General features: G+C 48.4%; 1 protein-coding gene across 1 annotated transcript in view; it reads left to right on the top strand.

Annotated features, from left to right (window-relative positions):
- Positions 1 to 3,636: 3,636 nt before the first annotated feature.
- The window catches only part of Acss1 (acyl-CoA synthetase short chain family member 1), a 55,942-nt gene continuing 41,119 nt past the window's right edge, over positions 3,637 to 18,459 (top strand). The window contains exons 1-2 of the mRNA XM_059261589.1: positions 3,637 to 3,975; positions 12,654 to 12,750. Of these exons, the coding sequence (XP_059117572.1) occupies positions 3,663 to 3,975; positions 12,654 to 12,750 (410 nt within the window). The 5' untranslated portion in view covers positions 3,637 to 3,662. The remainder of the gene's footprint in view (positions 3,976 to 12,653; positions 12,751 to 18,459) is intronic.

The following is an 18,459-nucleotide window of genomic DNA, read 5'->3' as shown; positions in this document are numbered from 1 at the left end:
AATGATAATTAAAAGGATGTTGAATGTGGTTAGATGGCGGATCAGTGGGAGGATGAGGGGTGTTATTCTGAAGGTGATCCCTGGGGGCCTTGCTGATAAGTTGCTACTGCCGTGTATGAGAGAGGAGTCTAGGATGACAAGGGTATAAGCCACTTGAACAGTGAGAAAATATATTCTCCTTCTCTGATCTGGAAGGCCAGTGTTTGAGAAAGCGTCTTCAGGATGTGATCTATTCAAGAAGTTGATTAAACATTTGAATAGGGGCTGGGCATGCACTCAGTTGGTAGAATGTTTGCCAAATATGCTTGAAGCCTTAGGTTTGGTTCCCAACACTCCATAAACAAAGTATGGTAACATATACCTGTGATATTCAAGAAGCACAGATAGGGAGGAGGTTTAGAAGTTCAAGGTCAAATCTGAGGCTGGCCCTGCCTCAAAACACCAAAACCAAAACCTAACATTTGAATATGGGCTGAGGTTGGAGGAAAGGTTCTGGCTACGGGTTCGAGCTTAGAGGATGAGAGCTAACTCTTGTCTCCAGGGGTCCTGGAGGGCAAAGTTGACAGTTGAGAACAGACACTCTAGCACTTTGAGGACAAAGAGAGAAAATGCAACCAGTGCAGGGATGAGATGTAGAAACTGGTAAAAAGGAGGGCTTCACATTTTAGGAGTTGTAGCTGAATTTCTAAGTGGTCTTATTAAATGAAAAACATGGAGCCAAATATAGGGGTGAAAGCCTTGGAGATCAGGGAAACAGTGAGAGCCACCAACCAACCTTACCTCATCGGCTCTGCAGTTTCCAAAACGCCACGACTTCCTGTCTACCCAGGCTTTTATTGCCTTGCTGTTCTGCCCTCTCACTGGCTCTTAGCCCAGCTACCTCACTTCCTTGTCACTGTCTGTCTGTACAGACCTCCAGGTCTCTATGGTTGGTATTGGGATTAAAGACATGTGTCACCATGCTTGACTCTGTTCCCTAGTATGGCCTTGAACACACAGAGACCCTGCCTGCCAAGTGATCTGATTAAGGGCGTGTGCTACCACTGCCTAACTTTTGTGTTTACTTAAAACGACTTGCTATTTCCTCTGATCTCCAGGCAAACTTTATTTATCAACATACAAATAAAATAACACCACATTTCAACACAAATAAAATATCACCACAAGGAGTAGTTCTTGTGTCAGCTAGCTATGACTGAGTAAGAATGTTAAGGCTGTTTGAGATTTCTTCCAACCTTGCAAATCACCAGGAAGATCTTTTGTGCTGAGGGTGAGGTCCTCAGACCTGGTATAGAGCATCCAAGGCGGATGCACCTCTGTCCAGAGCTGGTCCTGGCTATGGTCTAGTGCAATTCCATTCTCTCGTGGGCTCGCTGCCTCTGGAAGGCAGGGTCAGCTCCCTCACAGCATGGCGGCTGGGAAACAAAAAGGCAGTACTCAGGGCTGCCAAGGCCTCAGGCTCAGACCAAAAACTGTCAAAGCATCACTTCTGCCAGGTCCTATGGAGTAAAGCTAGGAGGTCAACCCAGACTTTTAGAGGATCCTTATCTTTTTAGAGGGCTAGGTGTATGGGGGGATAGAACTTATGCTAGGCATGAGTTCTGTAACTGAGCCACACCCCCAGCTCAGCCTCCTCATCTTGATGGAGCAGGAAAATTCCCAGTGCACACTAGGAGAGGAAGTGTTGGTGGGCACCTCTCAGAACCCCCTGGCTGAGTCTGCTCTTTCTCTTACTTATAATTTTATATGTCCAGTTAAAAGAGGGGGTTGATGGTACAGTTGGGGGTGCTGGGTGCTACCTCCCTCTTCCATTAGCCAGCCACGTGCTCTTTTGTATGTCTCTTTTATTAGTTTGGACTGCTTCCTTGTTTATTCCAGCACTATATAACCTTTTGTTCTACTATGTTTTGGTTCTGGCCTAGCCAAGTTTTGGTTTGGTTTGGTTTCTTAAGGCAGAGACTTGCAATGCTGCCCAGGCTACTCTCAGACTCTCCAGTGAGTGATTTCTGTCTCAGCTTCCTGAATAGCTGGGACCCCAGGGTGCTCCACTGTGCCCAGCTTACTAACTTTTAGAGTGACTAAGGTGCTTGGCTGAGGGCAGGCAGGGCACGTGTCTGCAGTAGCTTTTGACATTGCCCTCCAGCCCTCCCTCCTCAGCAGCTCACCCACAGTGTCCCCCTCCAAGAGAATGACCTATCTGCAGCTGTCACAGCCAACAGGAAGGAGTCTTTGCCAGCCCAAAGAACTCAACAAACCAGTTTTTGAAAATCCCCCAACCCTAGTGCTTAATTTCTATTATGTATTCACTTCTTAGTTGGTTCTTTGAGAAAATCAACAAGACAGACAAACCCTTATCCAAACTAACTAAAAAGCAGAGTGAGAATATCCAAATTAACAAAATCAGCAGCGAGAAGAAGGGCATAACGACACCGAGGAAATCCAGAGAATCATTAGGTCATACTTCAAAAACCTGTACTCCACAACACTGGAAAATCCAAAAGAAATTTCTTGATTTCTCCATTTCTTGATTTCTCCTTCTTCTTCTTCTTCTTCTTCTTCTTCTTCTTCTTCTTCTTCTTCTTCTTCTTCTTCTTCTTCTTCTTCTTCTTCTTCTTCGGTTTTTCGAGACAGGGTTTCTCTGTGTAGCTTTGGAGCCTGTCCTGGAACTCACTCTGTAGCTCAGGCTAGCCTTGAACTCACAGAGATCCGCCTGCCCCTGCCTCTGCCTCCTGAGTGCTGGGATTAAAGGCGTGTGCCACCACTGCCCGGCTGATACCACTTAAGTACTTGGTAGAGACACATTTCTTTCTATTCTTGATTCTTCAATAACAAAACCTTCGTCTCCATGACGGATATGATGGTGCATAGTGTCAATCAGGCTAGACGTGCTGAGAACATTGATTTTATTCTTCACCATAGCTTCCCATCATCTCAAATCAGCGAAGGTTCCCAGGGTAAGAAGCGATCGATACCTGCCAGGACTGGGGTCGGCAGCTGGGTGACATGAATACGGTCCCTGGACTCTGGCCTTCATAGCACCTTCTTCCGGGCTTGAAGGCCCCCCAGGCTTGTTTATCAGCCTTTTAGTCCTCCAGAGGTCACTTATGTGTGAGTGGAGTGGTGGTACAGGCCAGCACCATTGGGAGAGGGATTCGTTCTCAGGAGGTCACCTAGGGAGGAAAGATTTGACTTCAGTCTCTGGAATGCAGAACCGACTGACTGTTCATCCACACCATCTGTGCTCTTCGCTCTCATGACCCATTAGTAGCTTTCCCAATCCGATCCTTCCTTTCTCAGAGCGCTGCCCACGTCCTACGTCGGGAGCCTGGGCAGCCCACGTACTTGCAGCTGCTGTAGTGAGCGGGGAAAGTTGTCTGGTTGCAAAAAGCGATCGCAGAAACCCAGGAACCTGAAGCCCAGAGCGCAGGCTAGCCTGACACTGGGTGCACAGCAATCCCGCCCCTACCCCCACCCCCCACCCCCACACTGCGCGCACCCCTCTCCAGGCGGGGAGAAGAGGTGGGGCCGGGGCTGGCTCAAGGAAGCTGCTTCAGTGAAGCCGGAGAGTAGTGGGTGGTGGCCGCGGGGGCGGAGCCGGGGCGGGGCGGTGGAGACTCTTAGGGGCGCTCAGGCTCCTGCACCCGCGTGGGGCGTCGGGCGAGATGGCGGCGCGCAGCCTGGGCAGCGGTGTGGGGCGACTGCTGCGTAGCCTGCACGGGCGCTCCGGACAATCGGGGTGGTTGCTGAGCGTGTCCCTATCGACCGCCACTCGGCTCCTAGGCAGCGTTCCCCAGGCAGCGCAGCCGGGCTCATACCCTGCGTTGAGCGCTCAGGCGGCCCAGGAGCCAGCCGCCTTCTGGGGGCCGCTGGCCCGTGACACACTAGTTTGGGACACCCCCTACCACACTGTCTGGGACTGCGACTTTAGGACGGGCAAGATCGGCTGGTTCCTGGGAGGCCAGTTGAATGTATCTGGTGAGTGGGTTGCTGGGGACCAACTCAGTCCTGCCGAGACTCGGGAGGCCCCTTGTCAGTAGCAGCTGTCCCCAGGCCTTGGCCCCTTTCTCCAGTATGCTTCACCACCTACTCTGATCCTTATGCCACGTCCCCCTGTCCTGCATCCCACCCGGTCCGGAGACTGCAGCTGGCGGAGCACCGGCTACGCGCGCAAACCTGCAGTGCTGGCTCAAGCGGGAAACTTGAGGATAGCCAATTTGAGGTCAGAGTGGCCTACCCTAGCTCAGATTCTGGGGGCACTTTCTTCAGACTTTAATCTCGGGAGTCTCCAGCGCGGTGGGCACACAGCTTTCGACCCCAGATAGGCCTAGGTGGAGAGAGCGCATGCTCCAAGAGTTGAGACTTTTCTGCTCAGGGGCCCCCAGGTCAGCGGGATAAACGCAGTGTGTAGGTTGTTATCCTCTGACGTGCTAAGGTGCTAGCGTTCGCAGCTACCCTGGGGACAAGCCCTGCAGTGTAAACAGAGCCCTGGTGGGTGCAGGAAGAAGAAAGCACCAGCCGCTGGGAGGGAACCGGTTATCTCTCTTCTCGGGGGTGTGTGGGCAGGAAGTTCTGGGTCTCAGAACTGCACCCCAAAGGCAAACGTCTACAGTGTCAAAGGCAGGTAACCCCAGCACTGTGGAGGTCGAGTCAGAAAGAGCTGGGCCGAGCTCAAGGCCAGCTTGGGCCATGTAGCCTCCTCCTCATTCTCCAAAGAGACACACCAGTCACCAGCTGTCTATTTTCTGATGAGTCTGAATTCGGTGCTGCCAAGGTTGGAGGACCACTGAGGCACTGAGAAGTCCAAGAACTGAAGGAGGAGCTGGACAGAGGGGCTGAGCCTCTGGTGCACGGCAGGGGTTCAGGGACTTCTGCCTTCCAGTGGGGTGGGGGTAAGGATTGGGTGGGTCAGAGATGCATAAGAAAGGAACTGACGGTCCCCCTGGCAAGGTGATGCTTTGTTCAAGGACCAGTTAGAGGAGGATTCTGGTGTCTGCTGTATTCACTTGAATTAACTTTGGTGCATCTCAATCTCCCCATTTATGGTTAGGGAAGTAATACTCATTTGTTAAGCTGGCTGTGCCAGCACAGTGCTGGGAGATACAGAACCTTGTCCAGATTTATTGGTAATCAATAAGCTGTATCAATTCTGATTTACTATATTCAGAAATTATAGGTAGTGTCTTTTTTTTTTTTTCAAGCACAACACCTTAAAGAAACTTTGGACCAGTCATTTTTTCCCCATATTGTATATTACTTGGCAAGTTTAATCTAAATGAGTCTCTAAAGTGTTGCCTTTAGAGTTGAGTCAGCAAAATCTCCAACTTGGGGGATGTTCTTGGGTCTGTAGAATTGATGGAATGTGCCTTTGAAGTGAGTAAAAATGTTTGCTGAAGGAAGAGGGCAGAAAGTGTGTGGCTTCTTTGGAAACCTCCCCAAGGCTTAAGAGGCCAAGGCCACTGGTACACTCAAGCTTGGAGCTGATAAGGAGTGGTATCAACCTTATGGTGAGGCTTGGGTGTGGTCTTCAAGGAATTCTTTGGCCTCTGTTCTTCCACCTTTAGAATTGTGTGAGCCAGAAGCTGAACTTCAGCAAGCTGACCTGCAGGAAAGCAGCTTCTCTGTGTAACTGTCAGCAGCGTCTTTGTCCTTTACCAGTGTCTGCAAACCCCAGAGGTCATGGTGTGAAAAGGGGACAGACTGCAGCTGCCCTGGGAGCCACCCAGGAAGTTGTGAAGTGGTTGAACTGTTTGCACCAGATCTGTTTGTCTCGTGTGATAATGCCAGCTTGTTCCAAAAAGTGTGAGTGACACTATTGTCCTTTCAGGGATCTCCAGACTAATGCTTCTCAAAGCATGGTCCTGGACCAGCAGCCTTCTCAGGGAGCTTTTAGAAATGCAAATTCTGGGGCCCACTCTAGACCCTTAGGTTTAGAAACCTGGTAGCTGGGTATCTTCCAGGTGCAGGTGCTTGGTACAGCATAGTTTGGTGGCTTCAGCTGCGCCTTTTACGCTACATTGAGGTCTCAGTTCTTACTGTGCTATGCTTCCCGTGTTTCCTTATATGTGAACTAAAGATAGTGTGTCCTGGAACACTGTTGTTGTTACCATTGTTACATACTTTCAATTTAACCTCGCCCAGGATACAAGACCATTTTATGACCCTCTGTGGTCCTAGGTCAGGACTCTGGACAGGGCCCCCCAGGGCCTTCCCTGACATCTCGAGCCTAGTTCTCACTTCCTAGTTTGAGGGCCTGAGTTGGAGCTATGCTTAGAATAAACTCCCCAAGTAAAGTGCCTTTGTCAGGTATTATGAGGGAGGTAACTAGGATTAGGAGAGGCTATCAGGGCAGAGACATTAGGTCAGATCGCGGTGTTTTATAAGAGGGAGAGGCCAGAAGAGATAACCCATGTCTTATGCCATGTGATGCTCTGCGTTGTCTCAGGACTCCCTAGGCAAAAAAATAAATAAAATAAAATAAGAAAAAGCCACCAGATGCAGGCCTTTGAACTACAATACAAATCATTGTTTTTCTTTGTCGAGGTAGTTATCCTCTGTTATTTATCACAGTTTCAGAGAGTGGACTCAAACAGTTGTGGTAAGTGAAATTTCAGGCTGGGCTCAATTGAAACTTGTTCCCCAAACCACATAAGGCTTTTCACAGTGTAATGGCTAGGTTCATGGAAAGTTCTGTGTCCAGAGGGTCAAGAGAATTGTGCAGAAATTAAAGCTTCTTCCGAGCAGCCTGTTTGAGGTGGGGAGGGTACTTGTTTGCCCTTCTTACTTACCAGATGTGGTTCTCAGCACACTCGGCTGGGGCTCTTGTTAGGATTAGGTGAGATGAAGCTTGTAAAGCTCTTGACGCTGTCCTTAGCACATTGCAGCCCTAACCACTGTTAATCATTAATGAAACATTTGGTGGATGTAGTGACCCATGTCCTTCAGGAATGCTGCTGAGTACTGTGCCCACCTGAAATAGACCCCCCATGTTTGAGTCCCATAGTCTGGGGTGGATGGGAAGCAGGAGGTTGGAGGATGTGCAGGTGCCTAAATGGCTCTCAGGGAACCACACACTGTGTCCCCAAGCTGTGACAGTGAGCTGTGATGTTGGAAGCCCCTTGGCTTGGGGGGGAGTGGGGGGGGGAGGTACAGTCTCCAGGTCCTTCCTTGACTTGCCTCTAATGCTTATGAAACATACTTTGCAGTAGGGTCTTTGGAAAGCCATAATGGAAAAAGGATTTTTCTGTCCTTGATCATTTGGCTCTGTTTTCTGTAGGGCTCCACAATTATTTTTGCTTTGTGTATGTATACTTAGGATGCCAGGAAACTGCGAATCTAAAACCAGGGGGTCATGGTGTATATGTTGCTTTCACTACACACATTTTAGTCCTATTTTATAAATCCCAGACCTTGAGTCTGATTTATTTTAATGTAGGCATTCTTACTCTAGCAAGATTATGTACATGAACTTTTTGGAGACAAGGTGTCGTATGTAGATCAAACTGACCTAGAATTCACAGAGATCCACCTGCCTCTGCCTCCTAAGTACTGAGATAAAGTTATCACCATGCCTGGCTTAACTAAACCTTTTTTTTTTTTTTTTTTTCTCTCGAGACAGGGTTTCTCTGTAGCTTTGGTGCCTGTCCTAGACTAGCTCTGTAGACCAGGCTGGCCTCGAACTCACAGAGATCTGCCTGCCTCTGCCTCCCGAGTGCTGGGATTAAAGGCGTGTGCCACCACCACTCAGCCAAAATGTGTAGCCCAGGCTGGCCTCGAACTCGTGATCCTCCTGCCTCCACCTCCTTTAGCAAATCCTACCGGCGTGAGCCACCACAACCGGCAACTAAACTATTTTTAACTAGCCGTTAAATACTGAGACTTCTTGGGTGTGTGTGTGTGTGTGTGTGTGTTTTCCTTCTTCTTTTATGCTGGGAATGGAGCTCAGGTTCTCAGGCAGGCTAGGCACCACTCACCTCTGAGTTCTACCCTCAGCCCTCTTGATGCTTTGGGAGCACCGCACAGCTAGAAGTCATGGTGCTGATGCTCTTTCTTCGATGGCAGTGACTCAGAGATCAGACGATGCTGAGATGATGCAATGCAGGCAAAGCCTGTTTTTAAAAGAACTCCAACTGGAAATGTAGCTCCAAGCTCATGAAGTGGGGCTTCTGGAAGAATCTGAATTCTTCTCACTTGTCAGAAGCATCACTTGCTTTAAATAGCAGTTGCTTCTGGAAAGTTGGCAAATAGAACTTTCAGGACGAAAGTTCTCAGAATGTGCCAGGGAAGTCCGCTATTTAAGGAAAGCCATTGTGAATACGCAGTGTGGTTACTAACCCCAGTTTCTTTTCATGGCGACTGAGGCTTTGTGTTCTGGGTTCACTTAAATTTGAGAGGGGTGTGAGGGGGATATATTTAAACAACCAATCAGAGCTTTTGGATTAGGGGTGTGGCCTAGTAGTCGAGCACTTACTTAGCATGTAGGGAACTCTGCATTCCATTCCTAGCCCTGTAGGGGGAGGGGTGGGAGTTTGAAACCCACTTTATTGTTTGCCATCTTGCTAAAGGAGGAAACAACACTCCTGTAATTTTTTTGTGTTGTTAATAAAACTAAAAATCTCTGATTCATTAACAAGCATTAACTGCTCAGAGGCTGTGGTAGGATCTGGGCTGGGCTGTGTGCTACAGTGACTGAAATGGAGCCCACGGCTGAGCAGGCACCCTGCTCTCAGGGGCCATATCCCATTCTTAATGATGCAACCATGGAATGGTTGGTGTCCTGTTATACAGATGGAGACACAAAGGCCCAACCTCAGAAACAATGGAAAATGCCCGTTGTCATAGTACCGGAGCTGAAACACACAGATTACAAATCCAGGGTTGGAAGGTGGGAATTACAACATTCTCAGATGGACAACACTTAGTCTCATAAAATATATCAATTATTGAAAGCTGGCTTTTATAGACAGAGAAGGGCTGAGAAAGGCACAATAGAGATCAGAAAACTGATTGGCTCTTTCAGATACTTTCCTCGAAAGGCAGGGACAGGGAGATAGGACAATATGGAAATAATGGACAGCTCACCTACACTCTGTTGGCTTTCCCTTTCTGTATAAGCATTAGGAGGGGGGACTTCACCACCAGGCACACGAAAAGGTTGGCTCCAGGTTTTGTGTCTCCCATCCTGATTTCTCCAAAGGTCTGATAAGCAGTCCTGTTTCAGCTTGGTGATGTGAACTTCAGTATGAACAACTCCATTTTGATTTTTAGTATGGTTTGTGCTAGAGCTTAGATCACAGTGGTCTCCTATAATTTTTTATTTAACACAGTAAACAAGTAAGTTTGTATTGGGGCAGCGTGCTCAAGATTTCCACAGGGCTGGGGAAGAACTGCAGCTCTCAACCAGTCCCCATGAGAAAGGAACCTTATGGCCCTTGTGACCCCGATAGTGGGGGGGAGGAGCATCATGCCCCCAATGGGGACTCCTGGGCAGAATCAGGAAGTTGTACACAGTGTGGGCCACTGAGAAGTGGGAGGACAGCGGCTCACTATGTGCTGGGGACTTGGAAGGCTCAAAGCAGGAGGTGGGGTTTGAGCTCTGCCTTCGGTTGTGCTGGGCCCTGGCCCAGTTCTTCCTGTAAATGCTTGAAGGTGGAATTTTGTTGTCTCACTGCCCAGTTCTTCGGATTGTTACTTTTTTAAATGTAGAGATTTGGTAAATCTTCCGTGTCTTGCTTCCTTTCTCCAGCTCCTCTCCTCCCTCCCCAAGTTCCCTTTTCCCCTCTTACCTCTTTCCTCACTTCTCTTCTCTCTCCTCCTTTCACTTCCTCTCTCCCCTTTACCTTCTTCTCTCCCATTTTTCCTCTTTGCTTCTTTCCTTTCCTTCCTACCCCTCCCTCCTGTCTTTCCTTCCCTGTAACTGAGGTAGCAGAAGGAATCATAAATATGTGCTAAAAGCCATCACGAACATGGCATTTCAGGGCCATGGTTCTGTCAGGCCCCACTCTGGGGGGGGGCTCTAAGGAATGGGATTATTCTGTTGGTGTGTTCCTTGGGAACACTGTGACATCCTCTGACCCAATCTTATGACACACTTGGGAGCAACTAATTCTTAGACTTGCCCAGAGGTTGCTACACCACCCTGTGGATTAAAAAGCTGAGACTTGATGTAAATGACAAGGACATTGTCTGTAGTTAGTGGGTGGCTGGCCAAGGGCCAGGCTTAAGGATTTTTCAGGCAGCTCCAGGCTACCAGCCAGTAAGGCATGGCCAGGTGTTGCACAGGGCTAACAAGGACCTTCCACCCAACTAGGAAGAAAGAAACGCAATCTCCATGGAATCTGGAAGCTACATACATAGTGGGTGTACATGTAAACACACAGGCATCTACCAAGACAGGCTGCAGCAGGACTGTTTGCTTAAAATGCACAGGCCCTGCTAGAGGCTGGTGTGCTTCACAGGGCCTGGGCTCCTGCGTGCTAACAAGCTCTTTGGGGAGTCTGATATCACTCAAGGGTGAGAAGCGTGGGGGTTCACAGACAGGGACACGTGCAGTGAGAGAAATATAGACCAAGATCTGTAGCGTGGACAGGAGGGGTGGCAGTATCAGGCAGGAAAACCAGTGCAAAGACCCTGGGGCAGGGGGAGCTCTTTGGACTCTGCTTGTCCAGCAGGGACGGCAATGTCTTTGAGGGCCTTGGTAGCCAGTGGTCTAGCATCTTCTCAGTGTGGGAGGCCTCTGGGGAACACTGGATTTGGGGATCTATCTATTCTGAGCTGCCTAGATTTGTGCCATCTGTCAGCCCCAGGAAGCAATCCACGGGACCACCCAGCTGTACCCTGACGCTTTCCACCTGTGCCAGGCCTTCTTCATTCCCTGTCTCAGCCTGCCTTCCTTCTTGGCATGAAACAGGCAGGAAACTTTGCTGGGCTTTGCAGGGCCTAGGGTCTCCGTTCAGAGTCAGTCACTCCCTGCGGCGGAAGGATGCCGGTGCCCTGACTGTCGTGGGAGCAGGTGATGTTTTGTGGAGTCTGAGCCCCTTCCTGCAGCTCCGTGACTGGGGTTTGGGCAGGTCCACTAGGACACCAGGACCTCTGTAAGGCTGCTTCCTGTTGCATCTGACCAGTCCACTCTTCAGGATGACACAAGTCAGGGTGGGTTAGAGCAGAGATTCTCTGGGGAGAATATGGGGACATGTCTCCTGTGGCCTCCCAACACAGCTAGGTGGGTGAAGGACTTACATTTATCACTAGCTCCCAGGTGTCCAGAGCAGCCCAGACACTCCGCTCTTAACCAGTCCTGTCCTGGTTCTCCTTCAGGCCTTTCTGTAGCACTGATTCTCAGGTGACCCTTCCCAACTTGTCACGACCGGCTCAGAGTCACCTCCATGGCCAGGCAGCTGAGGACATGGCCCTGTACCAAGGGGTGACCTCTTTGCTGGCTGCTTAGAAGCCATGAAACCATGATTTTAGGATGACAACTCTTGGTATTTGGGTATCCGTGTACACACAGAGGCGCGCACACACACACACACACACACACACACACACACACACACACACACACACAGGCACCACATTGGTGAGCAAGACTCAGGCTGGGGGCATGTTCAGCTGATACTTGTGAAGCCAGCTTGTGAGTTTCTTCCCCAACAGCCTTGGTTTTCCACCCCTGGCAGGAGCTACCTAGTCTCCCCTGCCTGCTCTTCACTGCTCTCCACAGTTCCAAGTTTCATCTGTCTGTGGACTCACACCTCTTCCTATCTCCTCTCTCCTTTGCCACAGGTTGGCCCCAGCTTCTTCCATCTGCTGCATAAAGCAGCTCTTGGCTGCCTATTTGAGGGAGATAGTGGAGGGCAGTGTGAGGGACCCTGGAGCTAGTCTGAGTCAAACTCCGATCTGTTACTGTGCGACCTTGGGCAGGCTGCTCAATCTCTGTACATTTCCCATCAGTAATGAGAAATACTGGTAGTGGGTCCTTAAGAGCACTGTCTACATCCAGGCTCTGACTGTTATTGTTGCAATCCCAAGTGTCTCTTAGCTTCTGTGAGTAGGTTTGTCTTGTCTAGGTAACTTCAGCCCCAGTGTTCTATTGGAAAAAATTATGTGACACTTGCCACAGTCCACCTCTGAAGATTGGAGGCCACTGGTGGAAACATGGTTGGGTAGAAGGGGCCACCATGGGAACCAGCATGGGTTAGGCTCACCTTTAAAATCAAATAATCAGTGAACAGGATGTCAGCAGAATTGAGCCCACTAATCCTCAGGTTTTCTGTAAACCAGCCCATTGACCTTGTGTGTGTGTGTGTGTGTGTTTTTCCATCAAGCCATGTGAGCTGAGCTTGGGCAACAGAGGGGGAGGGGAGCAGCACTTTCTTGAAAGGCATGTCCAGCTTAGCACCTATTATGCAAAGAGTCTTGGATGGTGATGCCCCATGCAGCCGGTGTGGGGACCCTTGGAGTGATGTGACTGCAAGGTCACCTTGCAGAACAGATCATGTTTGTATAGTGACTGTGTCCATTTTTTGCAGTAGTGGCAAGCACCCTTTCTGTGGGAGGAGAGCCTGCTCTGCAGGAATAGTAAGCCATAGCAGATCAAATCCTACTCCGCCCTCTTCTAAAGCATCCAGAATAACATCTGTTAACTTTTCTTTGCATAGTCAACTGCCTGGATCAGCATGTGCAGAAGTCCCCTGAGACCGTAGCTTTGATTTGGGAGAGAGATGAGCCTGGGACTGAAGTGAGGATCACTTACAGGTACTGTATGTCACCCAAGGGGGGACCTGGACCTTTCTGCAATTTGGTTTTGGGAAAAGTGCATGACGCCTGCTTTGACCATTAACACAAAAGGTTCCCAGTCTGGAAGGACTCTGGCTCTGTGTTTGCTTGGTGATACCTGATGTCTGAAGATTCTTGTAGCGATGTTAGGGGCTGGGGAGGCATTGGCTCAATTCTGCTGCCGTGTCTGGCTCAGGACATGGAATTACCTAAGCACTGGGAGATGTTTCAGCTTTGGGGATATTCTGTTATCCCAGGAAAAGGAGATGCAGACAAGGCAGGTTGTGGCAAGTATCAGAGCACACAGAATATCTGTCCAACAGAACCCTGGGCTGAAGTTACTCAGACAGACAAGGCAAACACGGGAGCTATGAGCTACCAGAGTCTGGATTTGAACGGCACCCTTGGAGCGTTCATTGCCAGTATCTCTTATCACTGATGTAAAATTCAAAGTGATTAAGTGGCCTGCCCAAGGTCAGTCACATAGTAGCAGAACTTGATTTGATTCAGTTTAGCTCCAGGATCCCTCCACCATCCTGCCCTCCATTGTTATCTTGTGATGGTCTAAACATGAATCAAAGAACTACTCTACCATCAATACCAGCTACTGATAGTTCTCTATATACGTCATGATGGGGGTGGTGGGTGGGGTGATGACAACACAAGTTTTTTTAAACTTTTTTTAAAAGGCTGATATTCTTTGATATCACTGTCTGGGCACCGAGTACTGAGAGTGTGATGAAGTACCAAGATTTTAGATGAAATAGGGAACGTTCAGGGGAGTCTGGCTATAGATTGATGGTGATTTATGGGTACTCAGATGACCGGCTATGTGAAGCTGTTGCTTCTGGGTTGTCTTGCTCACAGATGCTGTGGTCCAGCAGGGAGGGTATTGCCTCTTCATTGATGTCTCATTAGCCGAGGATAGGCGTAACTCAGTGAGCATGCTTACCTAGCAGATATGATACCTCAGGTTCTATCCCTAGCACTGAAAAAAAAAATCCTTTTGGCTAAAGACACAATTTACCGTTATAGTGATGCCTCTGGCCCACTATGTGTTCTGTGTCTTTTCCTCATCAGGTCTTCTGAGTATGACTTTTCTCCTCCAGGTAGCTTCAGGCTTTGCATGACCAATCAGTCATCCAGCAAGTACTTGTTTCGTGCCTTTATATCAGTTACTACTGGTTAGAGTATGTTGCAATAACAACCAAAGCATGACAGAATATTCAGGCTGAATAGTGAGGGAAGGTCTCTTTGAGATGAAGCTGAGATTCAACTGATGAGTGAGAACACTGTGTCCTGGGGGCAGGGAGATGGTGTGGTAGTTGGGACCTGGGAATGACAGGGACATAGAAGGAGTGTTCACAGAAACGGTTTCAGGCTAGGGATCTGAGCATAACAGTTACTTGTGGATGCTTGGGTAACTTGGGGGCAACTGGATACTCATTTTCCATTTGCTTCTGGAATTCTAGTTTTATTCCAGACCAAAATCAATCCTGGCATAAAGTGCTTAGGCTGCCTTTCATAGAAAGCAAAGTGACTTAAAAAAAGGTATTTTGATTATTTTTAAATTATGTATATGTAGCCAGAAGATTTTTCCGGTCTCACCTGGCCTTGTAGCCACTCAGACTCAAATAAACATACAGAGGCTTATATTAATTACCAAATGTATGGCCATGGCCTATGGCTTAAGCTTCTTGCTAGCTAGCTCTTATAACTAAACCCAGCCCATTTCTATTAATCTATATGTCACCATGTGTTCTGTGGCTTTACCCGTGTGCCATTACATGCGACTCCCTGGACAGCAGAATGGCGTTTCCTCCACCTCTTCCTTTCTCCTTTCACTATCTCTCTTGGATTTTCCTGCCTGGCTCCATCCTGCCCTGCCATAGGACAAATGGCTTTATTTATCAACCAATCAGAATAACACATATTCACAGCATACAGAAAGACATCCCACAGCGTGTATATATGTGTGTGGGTATGTGCACGAGAGTGCAGGTTCCCACAGAGTCCAAGAGAGGACACTGGATCCCCGGGAGTCAGAGGTAGAGGTGGTTATGGGCCACCTGGTGTGGAGGTCAGGAACTGGACTCTTATGCAGGAACAGTACCCGCTCTTAACCATGAGCCAACTCTCCAGCTCTGAGGTGACAGTTTCAATCTTCTGTAGCCCCTGGTGGTGCTACTGGCCCACTCACCCCTTCATCTACCCATCCCACCAGCCCTCAGGCATATTGTAGCCTTAATAGCTAGAAGGCTGTGACATACTTTGACCCTCTCTCCCTTGCTGGGCTGAGCTCAGGACCTGTGTTGGTTTCTTTTCTCTGGTATCTGGCTTCAGCCTCCATGTGACCCACAGACCAACAACATCTTACTGTCAGGAGCCTGGAATCTACCAGACTGGATGAGGAGATTCCTAGATGGCTTCTGTACAGGTGATCTTGGGAAGTGCTGCTTGTGTGAATTGGCTAGTTCAGCAGCTTCTTAAGGACTTTGGGTCCACCTCCGTTTGCACGTCCACATACATCCCTCTAAAAAGGAGCTGAGGCAGCTGCTTGGGTACTATCATTCATTAAAAGATGAACACCATGTGGGGCAGGCCAGAGGCACTAACTAAACAGCTGGGGTCTTGCCCTGATGCTGCCTGAAAAACTGGTGCTTCCTTCCTTCCTTCCCCATCCCAGGTATGCTTAGAACTGCTGATAGGCAGGTCACTAAGAGTGCCCTGTGGCCGGATGCAGCAGTATTTGGCAGTCTGTGAGCTGCTGAGATTTGTGGTTGGAAGTTAAAGGTAAACCACATGGAATGCTCAGGATTGCAGCCAGCTCATTAAAGTCAAGAGAGACTTAAGGTTGATGGGAATGAAGCAGCTCCCAGCTAGACAGACGAATTTCTGAGCACAAGTGAAGTGTTTACTAAGCTGCCCCTCTATAAACATGCAGGATTTGTCCAAAGTGCTTGGGTTGGTCTCTGATGGCTTAGAACTGGATGGCTGTGTCTGCTGTTAGGGCAAAGTGTTACAGACACTCTGTAACTGCAGTGAGTGTGTGGAGGTGCCTAGTTAGCCCTTTCCTGGCCATTTTAGGTGACAGACAGACACACACATACTTACCACATACCCTCTGAAATAATGTGATTTCCTTCCAGATGCCCTGTGGGATGGCATTGAGGGTAACTTAGGAGTCACAAGCCCGGTAGAGTCAAAGGTCAAGCTCCAGATTCTTACTCCGTTTTTTTTTTTTTTTTTTTTTTTTAAATATATTTTGGTGTTCTTCTCCTAGGGATCAAATTCAGGACATTGGTTATATCAGGCAAGTGCCCTCCCACTGAGCTACACTATACCCCTGACCATTTAAAGAAACTCAGCATGGCTAGGGACGGTGGTGCACACCTGTAATCCTAACACATGGGACAGGAAGCTGGAAGATGGCAAGTGTGAGACTAGCCTGTTACCTGGAAAGCCTCTGTCTCAACACACACACACACACACACACACACGCATCACCCCAAAACAATACACAAAGAAAACACAAGGGTTGCAGATACAGCTAAATGGTGGAGCAGTGGGTCCTGAACTGAATATCACTGACTACTGCAAAGAAAACAAGAGGGGAAGTTGTTATAGGCAGTGGTGATGCTGATACGTTTTTCTGGTTCCAGGAAGCTTGCAGGTGGCTCGGACAGCTGCATATAAACAGGACCTGGGAGTCTCATGTAGCTAGAGTTTTCCTGCCTGGCCCACAGTCAGGACAAATCTCTCTCACCCGCCAGTCCCACAGCCGCTCAGACCCAACCAAGTAAACACAGAGACTTATATTGCTTACAAACCGTATGGCCGTGGCAGGCTTCTTGCTAACTGTTCTTATATCTTAAATTAATCCATTTCTATAAATCTATACCTTGCCACATGGCTCGTGGCTTACCGGCATCTTCACATGCTGCTTGTCGTCGTGGCGGCTGGCAGTGTCTCTGACTCAGTCTTCCACTTCCCAGCTTTATTCTCCTCCTTGTCCTGCCTATACTTCCTGCCTGGCCACTGGCCAATCAGTGATTTATTTATTGACCAATAAGCAACACACTTGACATACAGACCATCCCATAGCAGTCACAGGTGACCTGTAGATAGAATCTCCCTGAACGGCACCAATGGCCTTTGTCATGTTTTTACGTCTGGTCCTCGTTGGTTCAAAATAGCCTCCTGGCTGATGGTCTGGCAAAGCTGTGCGGTCTCCCAGGGCACCACTTCCCTCTTGGTAAAACGAGGTGGTCAGTGCAGGGAAAATGACTTTACAGGGTCAGCCCAAGGATGCTGAGCTGAGCATAAGCGTCAGACTGCAAGATTCCCAGTCCAGTGATCGCTAGCTATGGTTATGATCAACAGCTGACCAGTGAGTATCGTTTAAAACACCATGACAGAACTGCTTTAAAGATTGTGATTTGATTAGATAAGAATAATAGTGCTAATTTTGATTATTTTTGACATTTGGTTATGAAAAACTTGAAGCAGTGCAGCCATCTACTAACTACCTAGATTTTGCAGTTGTTCTGTGGTGTGGTATCTCTACCCCTTGTCTGGGTATCCATCCTGTTTTCTGGTGCCTTTCAAAGTGAGTTGTGGGTATCAGAACTGAATTAGCCATTTATTTTTCATCACTACCAAATACATGACAAGAAGCAAAGGAGAGGAGGAGGGGCTTACTCTTAGCTCACAGTTTGAGGGCGTACAGTCTGTCATGCTGCTGAAGGAATAGCAGTGGGCTGTTCTGTGGCGGCTGGAACATGAGACAGTCACATTGTGTGGAAGTCAAGAGGCAGAGAGAGAGAGTTCAGGAAGGAAGGAGGGCCAGACTATAACCCTTAGGACCTGCTCCCAAGTGACCTAGTTACTCTAGCAAGGCTCCACCTTCTAATGTTTTTAAACAGTACCAGTTGCTGAGAAACAAGTGTTCAAACATATGTGTCTCTGGGGGGATGTCACAGTCACTCAAACCTGGTGAGTGCTTTCCTCCCAAGCTCTCCAACATGCGTGTATCCTCATCAACCAGAGGATAGACAGTATGTGCTTATTTTTCTCTTTTGATATGAATTTTACTGGCAATGAACCAGTTTGCTGGATTTTGACCGATCCGTGCAAATGCTGTATAACTCAAATCTGTATTTTAAGTTACTGTTTTTACTCCTTGTCGATTATTAGTTCTTTTCTCCCAAAATACTGTTGATCAGTTTTTTTTTTTTTCTGACATAGTTTTTGATCCAACCCTACAGATAAGGAGGCAGACTCAGAGAGATGTTTCTTGTTTATGGGCAAATGCCTGGTGTGGGTGGGGAGCCACAGCTTGACCCTGCATCAGCAAGTTCAATGCCATGAACCCACATCAAGTGCTAAGGGCCACGTCAGCAGATGTTTCTGAGGCTTGGTGGATCCTGGGATGAAGCCTGTCAGAATGAGCCAAGTCAGCATCTGGTCTGGAATTTAGTTTGTCAGGGATGGACACCGATGTGTTGTCTTCCTCAGGTGCCCAGGGCCTCTCACCACTGGGTCTAATGAGTTCTCTCAACAAGTGTATTTCTGAGGAATCTGGTTCAGTGAACTAGCAACTCCTTTACCCAGTAATGTGGGGTTCAGCCCTGAATAACATCACCATCCTGGAAACTCAAAAGAGTCACCACAGTGTGCCATGTGTGG

Source organism: Peromyscus eremicus, chromosome 4 (assembly GCF_949786415.1).
Source record: "Peromyscus eremicus chromosome 4, PerEre_H2_v1, whole genome shotgun sequence".
Lineage (NCBI taxonomy): Eukaryota > Metazoa > Chordata > Mammalia > Rodentia > Cricetidae > Peromyscus > Peromyscus eremicus.
Note: the sequence above shows the minus strand (reverse complement) of the source record. Positions and strands in the feature narration are given on the sequence as shown.